Source organism: Desmodus rotundus, chromosome 7, assembly GCF_022682495.2.
Source record: "Desmodus rotundus isolate HL8 chromosome 7, HLdesRot8A.1, whole genome shotgun sequence".
In the NCBI taxonomy this organism is placed as follows: Eukaryota; Metazoa; Chordata; class Mammalia; order Chiroptera; family Phyllostomidae; genus Desmodus; species Desmodus rotundus.
This window is the reverse complement of record NC_071393.1, coordinates 116413993-116426218: the sequence shown is the minus strand read 5'-3', so window position 1 is coordinate 116426218 and position 12226 is coordinate 116413993. Positions and strand designations below refer to the sequence as shown.

Here is a 12226-nt window from a genome sequence, read left to right as displayed (position 1 = left end):
AATACTGCTCTGGGGAGGTGGATTCAGCTGGGGTGGGGTGGAGGGATGGGGAGAAAAGGCATACAACTGTAATTGAATAACAATAAAAATTTAAAAATTTTTTAATTTTTACCGCTCTGGGTGCAGATGGAGAATGGATTGAGCATGGGGGTGCAGTCCCAATAACTGCAGAGAGCCTATTAGGAGGATATTGCAATACAGCTGGGACCAAGGTGGACTAGAGAGAAGTGAGTGTTTTGGAAAGAGACTTAGGAGACAAAGTCAACAGGCTTTGGCCGTGGTTTGGGCATACGGAAGACACATCAAAGACGAGTCCTGGTTTTCTGACCTTGTAACAGTAGATGACGTTGCAGGACATCGTGAGGTTGGACGAGAAGCAGGCAGAGTGAAAATCTGAGTTCAGTCTGAAATCCGTTTGACTTGTTCAAGAAGAGATGTCAGGAACACGTTGGATTTTACAGGTTTGGGATTTGAAAAGCATTCCGAGATGGAGATGTAAATCTGAGTTGTCAGCGTAACGTTGGTCGTAGAAGTCACCAGTGTAACTTTAATTAACTAGAGAAAGAGTGGAGGGTAAGGAAGAGAGATTCTGAATCTAGAATAATTCCAACATTTAACAGGTAGTCAGGAAAGGGTGAACCAGCAAAAGAGGTTGTGCAGGAACAGCTAAAGAAATCGGAAGAGAGTAGATGAAGGCTGTGTTGCAAAGCCAAGACTTCATATAAATGCTGCCAAGAGGTTAAGTAAGATGAGGTCCAAGATGATCCGTACAATTTTGTGACCGCAGAAGTCAGGTGGGAACTGTTTCAGAGAGGAGATGGGGGCGCAGACAGACTGCAAGGAGAAACTCCAGACTCTGACATGGCAGCGAGAGCCAGAGAGAGGGCGAGAGTGAGAGGAGGCTTTTTTCTTTTTTCCCTCTAAGCTGGGAGACTCTGAGCACTGTTACAATGCTGGGTACTGGAAGGGGCCAGAAGAGGCCCGAGTGGCTGAGAGCCCGCAGCACAAGTGGACGCGTTGGCTCCAGATTGGTAGGCCTGCAGGCGAGTGCTTCTGAAGTTTGAAAGCAGTTTGTTCTCTTTGTGTTCCAAAATATTCCCTTTTGTCCTGTCTACAATGTAGACTGTTCTAATAAAGGCCATGGTAGACCAAAGGCAAATTGACCAAAATTTTGTCATAATTATAAATAAGGAATTAGTGAAGGTCAGATTATAGTATTACTGTTTCTAGAAAATGAATAGATTTTATTCTAAAGTTTTGATTATCTGGAATTCTTTGTTAAAATATCCAAATCTCCACTAATGGCACCTGAGATGGGTGCAGCCGTAAAATCTATAAATGTTCAAAGAAATAAAAGGGACATATCTAAATTTCTCTTAAGATTCTATATTATATTGTATTGGTTAGCTGCCACCAAAGGGTACTCTTCAATAAATACATTTTTCTAAATCAAAATGTGTTTTTACTGTTGCTTATGCATATCAAAAGCAACCTATTCCTATAATGAACTGACTTATATTTTAATATCTGCACATATTTTTTGTAATGGACAAATATATTATTATTTAAATTATAGTGAAATTATTGTCACATATTGGCATTTTTTTATTGAATGTTTCCACCTACAGTAAAATAAGCTGTTCAGTTATGTTAAAGAATAAGGATTCATTCATTTATTCTGTAAATCAATACTGAGTGCCTGTTACGTACCTGATTACTGTTATACATGCTAGAAATATAACAGACAGAAATCCCTGCCCATACAAAACTTGTATTCTGTTGTGTTGGGACATTAAAAACACAGCTTCCAACATTAGTAAATTACTTTAATATATTCCGCATCATTCAAGGAGTGAAAAGGGTTCTGAACACTATGTAAACTATAAACCATTCCTCCAGGTTCAGGGACAGGATTGGTTCTTTCCGGGTCACGGACTCTTGGTAATTCGCATTGGCTCTAGTTTCCAATTTGAGGTTCCTCCCTCACGATTCATTACTTATTCCATTGTCTTGCCCAATACAGGATGTTCAGTGTTCATCACAACCAGCTGCAACTGCTTCTATTCTCAGAGGAGTTTAACGTTCAGCATGTTGGGGCCTATTCCTGTGGTTGAACATGCTGTCAGAAAAATTATTTCCTTTTTTTCTTTAAGTCTTAAGCTCTCATGCCATGAATTTGATAGTGTCAGAGAAATAATTTTTTAGTAGAAACGGAAAACAGGCATTAACTATTTTGATCAAATTCAAGAGAACTTTTATTTCAGTGTAATCAGTAGCAATAAACCTCAACTCTTTAGCCAAGAGTATTAAAATTACAAGCTAAAAAGATGTAGTGATGTGAGAGTCAGTCCTCCTGTCAATAAGAAAAAGGTTTTGGCTTTCAGGGCAGGACATTCTGCCCCCTCTCTTGCACTTGAGCGCCCAAAGCCTTGCTACTCAGAGTCTGTGAACAGCATCACCACCTGGGAGTCTGTGAGAACTGCGGAGGGTCGCGTCCCAGCCCTACCCCACGGAGTCAGAAGCTGCATCTTAATAAGACCTCCAGGTGATTGGTGTGCCCGTCAGAGTGCGGGAAGCCCGACTCTAAATCAAGGCAACCTGTGGCCGGGGGGCTGGCTCCTCCGGGCATCACCTGTGTTTTTACTGCCAGGTAGATAACAGTGGTTTTTACATTTTTGAGTGGTTGGGGAAAAAGCAAAAGAAGAATATTTCTCGGTATATTAAAATTATACACAAGTAGAGTTTTATGGGAACATAGCTATAATATTCACATGTTGTCTGTGGCTGCTTTGGTTCAGAATGAAGAGTTGAGTGGTTGTGACAGAAACCATGTTTCTCGAAAGCCTGAAATACTTACTCTCTGGCCCTTCACAGAAAAAAGTGTTCTGACCTCTGGTCTAAAGCGTAGTAGGGTTACATTCCTCATCAGTTCCAGAGTAGCTTGCAAATCAAGGCCAGTTGATTATAATTATGTATTGTTTCACGATCCTTCATTGTACCAAATTTGAATTAATAAAGCAAAACCAGTATTTAAAGACTAAAATGTAGGGCTTTGACCTTGTTTAATAAATGAAATACTAATGAACTAAAGAGTTTTTCATCAGAGATAAATTTATTGTATTATTCCCTATAGTTTCATTTTTTTTAGGAAATAAAAGATACAGTCGTTACTACTCAGTATGTTTCTCTTTTGCTCACCTCATTAAATAGTTTGAATTAACCTTTTTCTCTCTCAACACATGATTATTTTAATCTTGATTGGTTTATTTGAAACTCCAGTAATCCTTGATAATCTTCTAGGTGGAAATTTGCTAGTCTTGGTGGATCAGCATGCTGCCCACGAGCGGATCCGATTGGAGCAGCTTATTATCGGTAAGAATCTTTCTGGGACTAGAGGAGATTTGGGACTCCTCAGCTGAATTAGTATACCTGAAAGTTTTTCTAACTGTGACTGTTGTGAGGAAAATTAATTGTATGTTTAAAAAATTAAGCTGAAAGTCCTTTGGTTTGGCTTCTTTTATAACTGAAAGAATGTAGTAGTTCACTGATTCAAACATGTGAATCTTACATTGTCAGAGATACATTTGCTGAATATTTATCGTCAACCCTTAGGACTGGGTGTCTAAGCATTAGGCTGCTTCATTATGACATCCAGCACGAATATATGCCATGTGTCCATATGATCTTCTTTTTTAGAGATTTTATTTGTTTATTTTTAGAGAGAGGGGAAGGGAGGGAGAAGGAGAGGGAGAGAAACATCAATGTGTGCTTGCCTCTCACATACCCCGTTACTGGGGACCTGGCCCACAGCCCAGGCATGTGTCCCGACTGGGATTGAACCAGTGACCCTTTGGTTCTCAGGCTGGCACTTGGTCCACTGAGCCACACCAGCCAGGGCTGCCTATGTGATCTTGGTACACCTTCCTCACAGTTCATCAGGCAGAGACCACCAGCGGCTCAGAAGGCCCAATAAATTGTCTTTATTTTAAATTTTGTGGTTGAATAGGCAGTATAATCAAATAGATTTAAGTCTGAAAGGTACAAAAGGGAATATAGTAAAGTCCTCTTTCTACCTTTGTCCCTCACCCCACCTCGTTTCTCTCCCCAGAGGCCACCAGTGTCACTAATTTATGTACCCTTTCAAAGTCAGTGTGTGCTTTCTAACCTTTGCGACCTGTCTTCTGCTCATGAGGCGGTGTGCACCCCAAGAGGGAAAATAAAGGAAAATCTTTACTCCCGTGGTCAAGTAACGAAAAACCTAATGTCAGAGAGTTAGGTGAGGAGGCCTTTTATTGACTAGAACGACAGTGATGTTACTTCCGTGGTCACTTTCTGTTGTAAGACGAGGACCTAATTGTTGGAAAAGACACAGGAAAAACTTACTTGCTGTCGTCCCTGGGCCGTCTGGGAATAGTACTAATGCCTCAGTCTCTTCAACAGCTGGGAAACCCTTCGGAAGGGACGGGGAGGCCTTCCTGAGCCACAGGACTGTGTAGTAAACCCGTTTGATTTCCTCAGCAATCCACATCATTCACCTGTGTTATTAAAGCCACATCTATTGACTATTTATGAGAACATGGCATCGTTCATTTGAATATAAGATTTAGGTCTTATATTTCTTACTTTTGAAGATGCTGCTGACATGAATAAACAGACTGGATATTCACTAGTTTGACTTTAATAATGGAACTTCAAAGCCTAAAAACCGTCCACTGACCCACTGCTCAGCACCTCGCAGTCCCATGACCGTGGCTTGCCATGCTTCGTATGTATCTGAATCTAGAAGACTTTGCTTCCCACTCTTAACCCACTTGTCTTTCTCCCAATAGATTCCTATGAGAAACAACAGCCACAAGGCTCTGGTCGGAAAAAATTACTGGCTTCCACCGTAAGTCCTCCACTAGAAATAACAGTGACAGAGGAGCAAAGGAGGCTCTTACGGTCAGTGCCCCCACGAGGATGTGCTGTTGACAGTGTAAATATTCACAACAGTTTTGTGAGGTATAAGCATAGCTGTTGTTCCCTTTTCCGTGGCTCACCTGAGACGGAGAGGTTACAGGACTGCTCACGGTCATCACGGTGCTTCAGCGGCAGAGCCGGCGCGCCGACGCGGGCTTTCTGACTCCAAACGCTGTTCTTTCCACTATGCTACAGCTGCTGAGCATAGGATAGAGTTTCCCTGATGATTTTTTCCAGCAGTCGGCTTACGGTGCTCTTACCATGTCTTGGAACAGTCAGTGTTTATGCTGCGCTGTTCCTGAAGGCAAAGTTACTGCAGTAATTGCTTCCCTTATGCTCTGCCTTGGTGCATTCTGGATTCTTAGTTTTCATTATCATAATCACATGGGAAGAGAGTAAAACACTGGGCCGCAAGGGGGGCAAATCACATAATGAATCACAAGATAGGACATTTTGCCACTTTGGGGCAGCACAAGTTATTGGACGTGAAAAAGAGAGAATTGTCTCTGAATTATTTCAGGTTTGGGAATATGCCACTGCCAGTAAGTATTTTCCCCTGGGGCGTACTTTATATTAGAGGCAGATCCATTTATTTGCATCCCCTAATCAGGACTCCTCCGTTCCTGGGGCTGTTGGTTAGTCCCTGCTTTAAGGGCCATTCAGAACACTCTCAGCCCTTGTATTTGTGCCAAACTCCTTCAGGCGCCAGCACGAGAACGTAGCAATTGTTCAGCGAAGAGGAACATCTTAGGAATAAGACTTAGACCTAACTTGATTCTCTCAATGGAAAAGAGACAAAAAGAGAAAGTTAGTGTAATTCAAAAAGGAAATTTAATAATAAAATCCTAAACAAATATAAATGTGAGAAAAGCGGCATAGCTTACAAAGCTTGTGGCAGCTTTTGAGAAACTATCCGGTGTTTGGAACCAGTACAGAAATGCGAATGAAGTAATACTTTTACATTTGAGGTTGTCCCTTTAGGTGTTACCGCAAAAATCTGGAAGATCTGGGCCTTGGAATTACATTTCCAGACACTAGTGATTCTCTGGTCCTTGTAGGAGAAGTACCACTCTGTTTTGTAGAAAGAGAAGCCAATGAGCTTCGAAGAGGAAGATCTACTGTGACCAAGAGTATTGTGGAGGTAAGACATAGCTGCAGGTGTTGAAATTACTGCGTGATAGTAACGTCCTGTTTTGTTTAGAAACTCTCTATAGTCATCTTTTATTCAATAAGCATTTATGAAATACCTGCTGTGTGCCAGGTGCTAGAGAGTCAAAGATGAATTAGCTGAAGGTGAGGAAGAAGGACATTTAAATAATTACAACACAGTGAAAGTTGGGCAATAGAAGTATGTTCAAAAGTGCTATGGAAATATAAAATGATTTCTGTGCCCAGAAGAGTGGAAGTCAAGGGAACCGTAACAGAAAAGCTGGCTTTTTTTGTTTTCATTTTTAGAAAATGTCTTGTAAGACACCAGGAGCCTGCAAAGTACAGCAGAGGGGAGAAGGGCATTCTAGACAGCGCAGCAGGTGTTAGAGAGCTGATGCCGATCCTGTGTTCAGGGAACTGTCAGATGGTTCAAATTAAGATGTATATCCATACGGGGCAGTGGTGGGACTGGATGGGGCCAGACAGGTTGTCAAGACCAAGTCGTAAAGGGGTTTAGCATATTCTGCCAAGTAGCTTGCACCCGTCCGTAGGCATTTGCAGTATGCCTGCACGTATATGGTTTGGCAAAGGTCTGGGAAGCTGCTGCTGGGATGTGGCGTTGTGGGGGTTAGAGAGGACCATTCCTTCTTGCCTCACGTATGTGTCTTTTTTTTTTTTTTTACAACAAATATAATTTATTTTGTCTTTGTTGCCTTTTCTCCTTTTCTGTTTTCTATTAGCATTTTCTTCTCTTTTTTTTAACCCTCACCCGAGGATATGTTTATTAACTTAAGAGAGAAAGAAAGAGAAACATCAACATGAGAGAGAAATATTGGTTGCCTCCTGTACGTGCCCCAGCTGGGGATCGAACCTGCAACCTAGGTATGTGCCCTGACTGGGAATCAAACCTGCAACCTGTTGGTGCATGGGGTGACGTTCCAACCAACTGAGCCACCTGGCCAGGGCTGCATTTTCTTCATTTCTCTCTCTTTTTTTTCCCTACTGGCTTAGAAGTTGAAGTTGCATATCTAACAAAGTTTAAAAGTTTAAAAAGTTTAAAAGTTTAATTTGTTTCTCTGTTTTCTTTCTAAACTGTGCAAAAGTCAACCATCACCTCTCTCCCATCTTCCATGTTGTTGCCTCTTTTAATTGCACCTTGTTTTTAATTCCCCAGTAGTCATTAATTTTGTAGTAAATATGTACATTTTTAATCCTCACCTAAGGACATACTTTTATTTATTTATTTATTTATTTATTTATTTATTTTGGCGGGGTTAAGAGGGAGGGAGAGAAACATTGATCAGTTGCCTCTAATATGCACCCCGACTAGGGACCAAACCTGCAACCTAGACATGTGCCGTGACTGGGAACTGAACCTACAGCCTTTTGGTTTATAGAGAGATGCTCCAACCACTGGCCAGGGCTGTACTCGATATTTATTTAGATTAACCAAAACGGTTAACAGAGTCTTTGTTCACTGTTGCTTCTTGCATCCTACTTTGTGTTCAGTTTCTTCTTATGGAAGTAAATCTCCTAAAAGCTCTTTTTTAAAGAGTCCACTAATGGTAAACTGTCTTAGAAAATATCTTTATTTCGCCTTCACACTTGCACGGTTGCCTAACTAAACACAGAATGCCATATTGTGAGTTATGCCTCAGCACTTGGAAAATATTCCATTACTTTCTTTTTCTTTTGAGGACAAGGAGATTAATGTTTAGGTTGTTAAGGGAATGACTTATTACTTCAGGAGCATCATTTACATCAGGCCACTAATCTCAACATAAAATATTAAAGAAATAAAATATTTAATTAACAACAAAAACCCATCTTACCCCAAACTCAAACACTGAGTTCCGTTACTTCTGACCTCCTGTGTTTGCCATTAAAGCCATTGTCAGTCTAATCATCGAGTCTTGGTAGGCGGTCTGCTTCTCCCTCCGGCTGCCTTTAAGATTTGTCTTTGGTGTTCTCCAGTTTCCCTGTGATGTGTCTTTGTATGGATTTATTTTCATTTCCTTCTTGAGATGCATCATAATTCTTCAATTTAGAAATTGCACAGTTACTATCGGTTCAGACATTGCCCCTTCCCTCCCTTCTGACCTCCCAGCAGCCCTGTGAGATGGCACTCGACCATATCTTTTTCTTTTTCACGTCTCTTAACTTTTCGTTCATGTTTCCCTTGCTTTCTCTCTCTCTGGTATGTTCTGGGAAATCTCCTCATATGTCTTCCAGTGAACTAATTAGACATTTAACTTGTCCACTGGGTTTTTTAAAATTTCAATCACTATATTTTTATTTTCAGAATTTCGGTTCTTTTTCAGATCTCTCAGCTCTCTCTTCACAGTGTCCCATTTTATTCACTATGGTTTCTTACTCCTTCACCTCTAGCTCTTTCTGTTGGAGCGCAGGCCAGTGCACAGCAACTGCATGTGCCATTTTTCTAGAAATCTGAATTACTTCAGTAATATGTAAAAAACAGAGGATATATTTCCTGGATAAATTGTGGGGTAGATTGACATGGGAGAGACCTGAGGGAGCGAGGGCAGTGGAGAGGTTACTGCACCGGTTCAAATAGGGGAGCATGAGGACGGGACTAAGTCAGTGCCAGTGGTAACGCACAGGGGAACACACTTGGAACACAAATTGGAAGGCAGAATCAAGAAGACCAGGTAAGCAATAGAATATAAAAGGGATAAAGGAGAACAGATAAGTAGCAGTTCTGGGGGTTTGAACCTGGATGACTGGAAGGAGGGTGGTGCCCTTGACGGGAAAGGAAATGGAGGAGAAGGAGGAGAAGGAGCACACCTCTGGGGAGCCAGTCTAAGGCTAGGTTTAGATGCATTGGCTGTGCCTTCAGGTGGGGATGTCCGGTGGGTAGGCAGACCTAGAGATCTAGCACTTGGGAAAGAAGTCTGGGCTACCCATCTCTCTTTGGGAGTTAATAGTATAACTATTCTGATAATATCAGAAGCTGCTGAACGTTCTAAAGGAAGTGAGATTGTCCAGGGAACAGACGAAGAATAAAAAGAGAAAAAAACAAAGGGTGGAGCTCATGGAACCCCAGCATTCAGGGTATATATGTTTTAGCAGAAGTTTGGAAAGCTGCTGCCAGAATATATTTGGTTGGCGAGGGAGGAGGGAGATTGGGGGAAAGCAATATTGCCAAAGCCAAGGGAAGTTTTAAGCAGGCAGGGAATGGTCTGCAATAGCAAGTGGATTCAGCTATCATGAGGACCTTGGCTACCTTGTAGAACTATGTCCTGAGAGTACAGCGGGGCAGCAGACGGATCGCTGTGGGTCGGGGAGTGACGGGAGGGAGGGGAAGTGGAGCTCAGTATATTGGTCTTTCAAGACCTTGGCTGCATACAGAAAAAGAGAGCTCTTGGGTTACCTTGAGTTCACCCTTTCCAAAATCGCCCTTTGCTCAGACAGCCTTTGCTTTGTCTTCAGCACGCTCTTTTCTCCCAGCACGGCTCTTTCTCCAAGGCTCCGCCTCCAAATTGTCCTAAATCCAAAAGATAGCATCTGTTAGAATCTTTTGTTGTAATTCAGTCCCTAAGTATTTAACCAGAAAATTACAACAAAAACTTTCCCCGAAGTGCCTTTCAAAGGCTGCTGGGTAGGAGTTTACCTCAGGTTGAAAGGCGGCTTGTGGTTTCAGAAAATCGTGGTCATGTTAAGTCAGGCTGATCCGGAGAGACACTTGATTCTGGAAGTAGCTGGAGTAGTTTTGGTGTCTTGAATAAAGTGATAGCTACTTTGATCTAGCAGTTGAGAGATCACTGATACATCCTTCTAAAAAGTTCTGTCCTCTAGCCTGATGAATGAGCTGTTTGAATATTATTCAAATTATCTGGCATCAATTGAGCCACTGAAATAGGGAATGAACAGAGAATAAGACCCATCTACCCCTCACAAAGCTTGCAGACCGCTGTTTTACAAGTCCCAGGTACACAAGTGCCAGAATGGCAAAGAAGTCGTGTTTGGCCTGTGTCCACCCTGAGCTTTCTTAATGGGTCAGGTATTATGAGGCATCTGTCAGTTTAGGTTTGTTTGGGAAAATAGGTGGTTTTTAAAAATGCATAATATCTACCACCTAGCTTTTTGTAACTATGCTCATTTATAAGCACAGCGGGCTAGAGTGTACGTGAGGGAGGGGAGAGAATTTTCTGAGTCTGGTTTAAAAAAAAACCCTACCATGTTGTAATCTTAGGAAGCTGATTTATACATAGGCATTTCTAGGAGTAAATAAATCTTGTGTTTTCTTATAAAGAAATTACAAAATGTGCCATATCTCAGAACAGTTACCTCCAGAGGTTAAGCAACTTGGCGGCATGAAATAGTGTCTGCTTTAAATTTCTTTAAGGTCCTTTTGTAAATATTAGCATCTGTCGTGATAGAACTATGAAAAGGGCCACCCTTGGCACAGAGATATTCTAGGGAGGAGAAACTTCTGAACGAAATGCCTCAGAAAGTAGGCCGCTTGCCCTGAAGGGAATTGTCCACAAACACGCCTGTGGGAACTGAAGTGACTACTTACGCTTATGACGTTTAAGCAAGTGTTACACCGAGTGCACAGTTGTGTTCGTGATTCTTGTATATTTATTCTGTTTCTGTGTAATACTACACTTGTTTTGGTTGAGATTATGAATACAAACAGACAGCCTCTCGGTGAGATGCCTCCCTGATATTTCCAATCAGTTGAGTCACCCAGGCTACTCACACCGGTTACGTAACTGCACGAGCTGATGGGCCACCTCTGGAGGAAGTTTCGGTAGCTAAATACGTTCTCTCCCCAGTGAGAGTTCTCTTCAGCTGTCTTGGCATTTCATATTTAAAGTGCCTTACAACAAATAAATTATTTGCACCTAAGTGCTGTATTGCTGGAACTCTCCTTCAGGAGGCATATTTTAAAGAAGAAAATTGGGACATTTTGTAAACTACCAAACGGCAAGCATAACGTAACCGCAGATTAACGACTGCTTTCCTTTTCGCGTTGCAGGAATTTCTTCGAGAACAAGTGGAGGTAAACTTTTATTTGACGTTCCACACACAAAAGGCACCACTGGCCCCTTCCTTTTCCCATTAATGAAGACTATGTTTATGCACTAGCTACTCCAGACCACAGGAGGCGTCCAAGGGACACTGCCACTGACCGTCCAGAAGGTGTTGGCATCTCAAGCCTGCCACGGTAAGACTCGACACAGCGGCTACCGTCGTGCGCCTCTGCGTGATAGGCACTGGCAGGAAGGAGTACAGCGAGTCTGAGAAAAGTGGAGGGCACACTCTGGGAGGGTGCACCTCACCTCTGGGAGGGTGCAGTGTAGGTCAGGAAGCTGAATGCACTCAAAGTGAACACTAAAATTACTGCTACAAAGCAAAATACCACCACATACACAGGGTGGGCAAGAGCAGGTTTCACAGTTGTGAGTACACAAAACAGTTTGTTCTTGTGTCATTATTTATTATTGTATTCTGTGAGTGGAGGAGTAACTCTTAGAGGAGATAACATTTCGAGTCAAGTTGTGAATGGACACAGGGACATGGCTTCATAGGGTGGGAGGGAAAGTTTACTACAGGGGGAGGAAATAGCCCGTGCAGGGACCCAAAGACACACACGAGTTATATGAGCGATACAGCAAAGCGTGTCAGTAAATTAGGCTGGTAAAAAGAATAGAAGCCTAGAAGGTCACAACAGAATCTTGGGATTTCACACAGAAGGCAGTAGGATCATTGAGGGTTCTTGAGTAGGGTAATAGGACAAAATATAGGAAGTGGTTTCAGAGGGACTTACCTTAGGACCCCGGCAGCTACAGAGTCCCCTGCAACTGTCATTCCACCACAAAGAGACGTCCAGTCTGCTGACACCCTTTCTCTGTTTGCCCTCTCTTCATCAGCCTCCTCCTGTCCATACTTCTGTCTTTTCCTGCTTAGTAACCAGTCACTCACTGTTTCCTGGAACAGTCCTAAACTCCTTCGAAGACCCGTTTATCCTTCCTTCACTCCTCATACGCATTCCGTCACCGGATTTCATCATCTCTGCCTACAGATGTATGTTAAATCTCTGATGTGATCTGTTCCCACTGCCACCTCCCTAGCTCTTGCCACTTGAGTCCTC

At 42.3% G+C, this 12226-nt stretch overlaps 1 protein-coding gene across 20 annotated transcripts in view; it reads left to right on the top strand.

Annotated features, from left to right (window-relative positions):
• Nucleotides 1–12226, top strand: part of MLH3 (mutL homolog 3) — a 33568-nt gene that overhangs the window by 11505 nt on the left and 9837 nt on the right. For 11 of the 20 annotated variants that reach the window (XM_045201241.3, XM_071222069.1, XM_045201231.3 and 8 more), the window contains 5 exons: nt 3301–3372; nt 4830–4941; nt 5941–6100; nt 11111–11134; nt 11221–11299. In XM_045201241.3, the coding sequence (XP_045057176.2) occupies nt 3301–3372; nt 4830–4941; nt 5941–6100; nt 11111–11134; nt 11221–11299 (447 nt within the window). The other 9 variants (XM_053927826.2, XM_045201242.2, XM_045201240.3 and 6 more) reach the window with 9 other exon arrangements.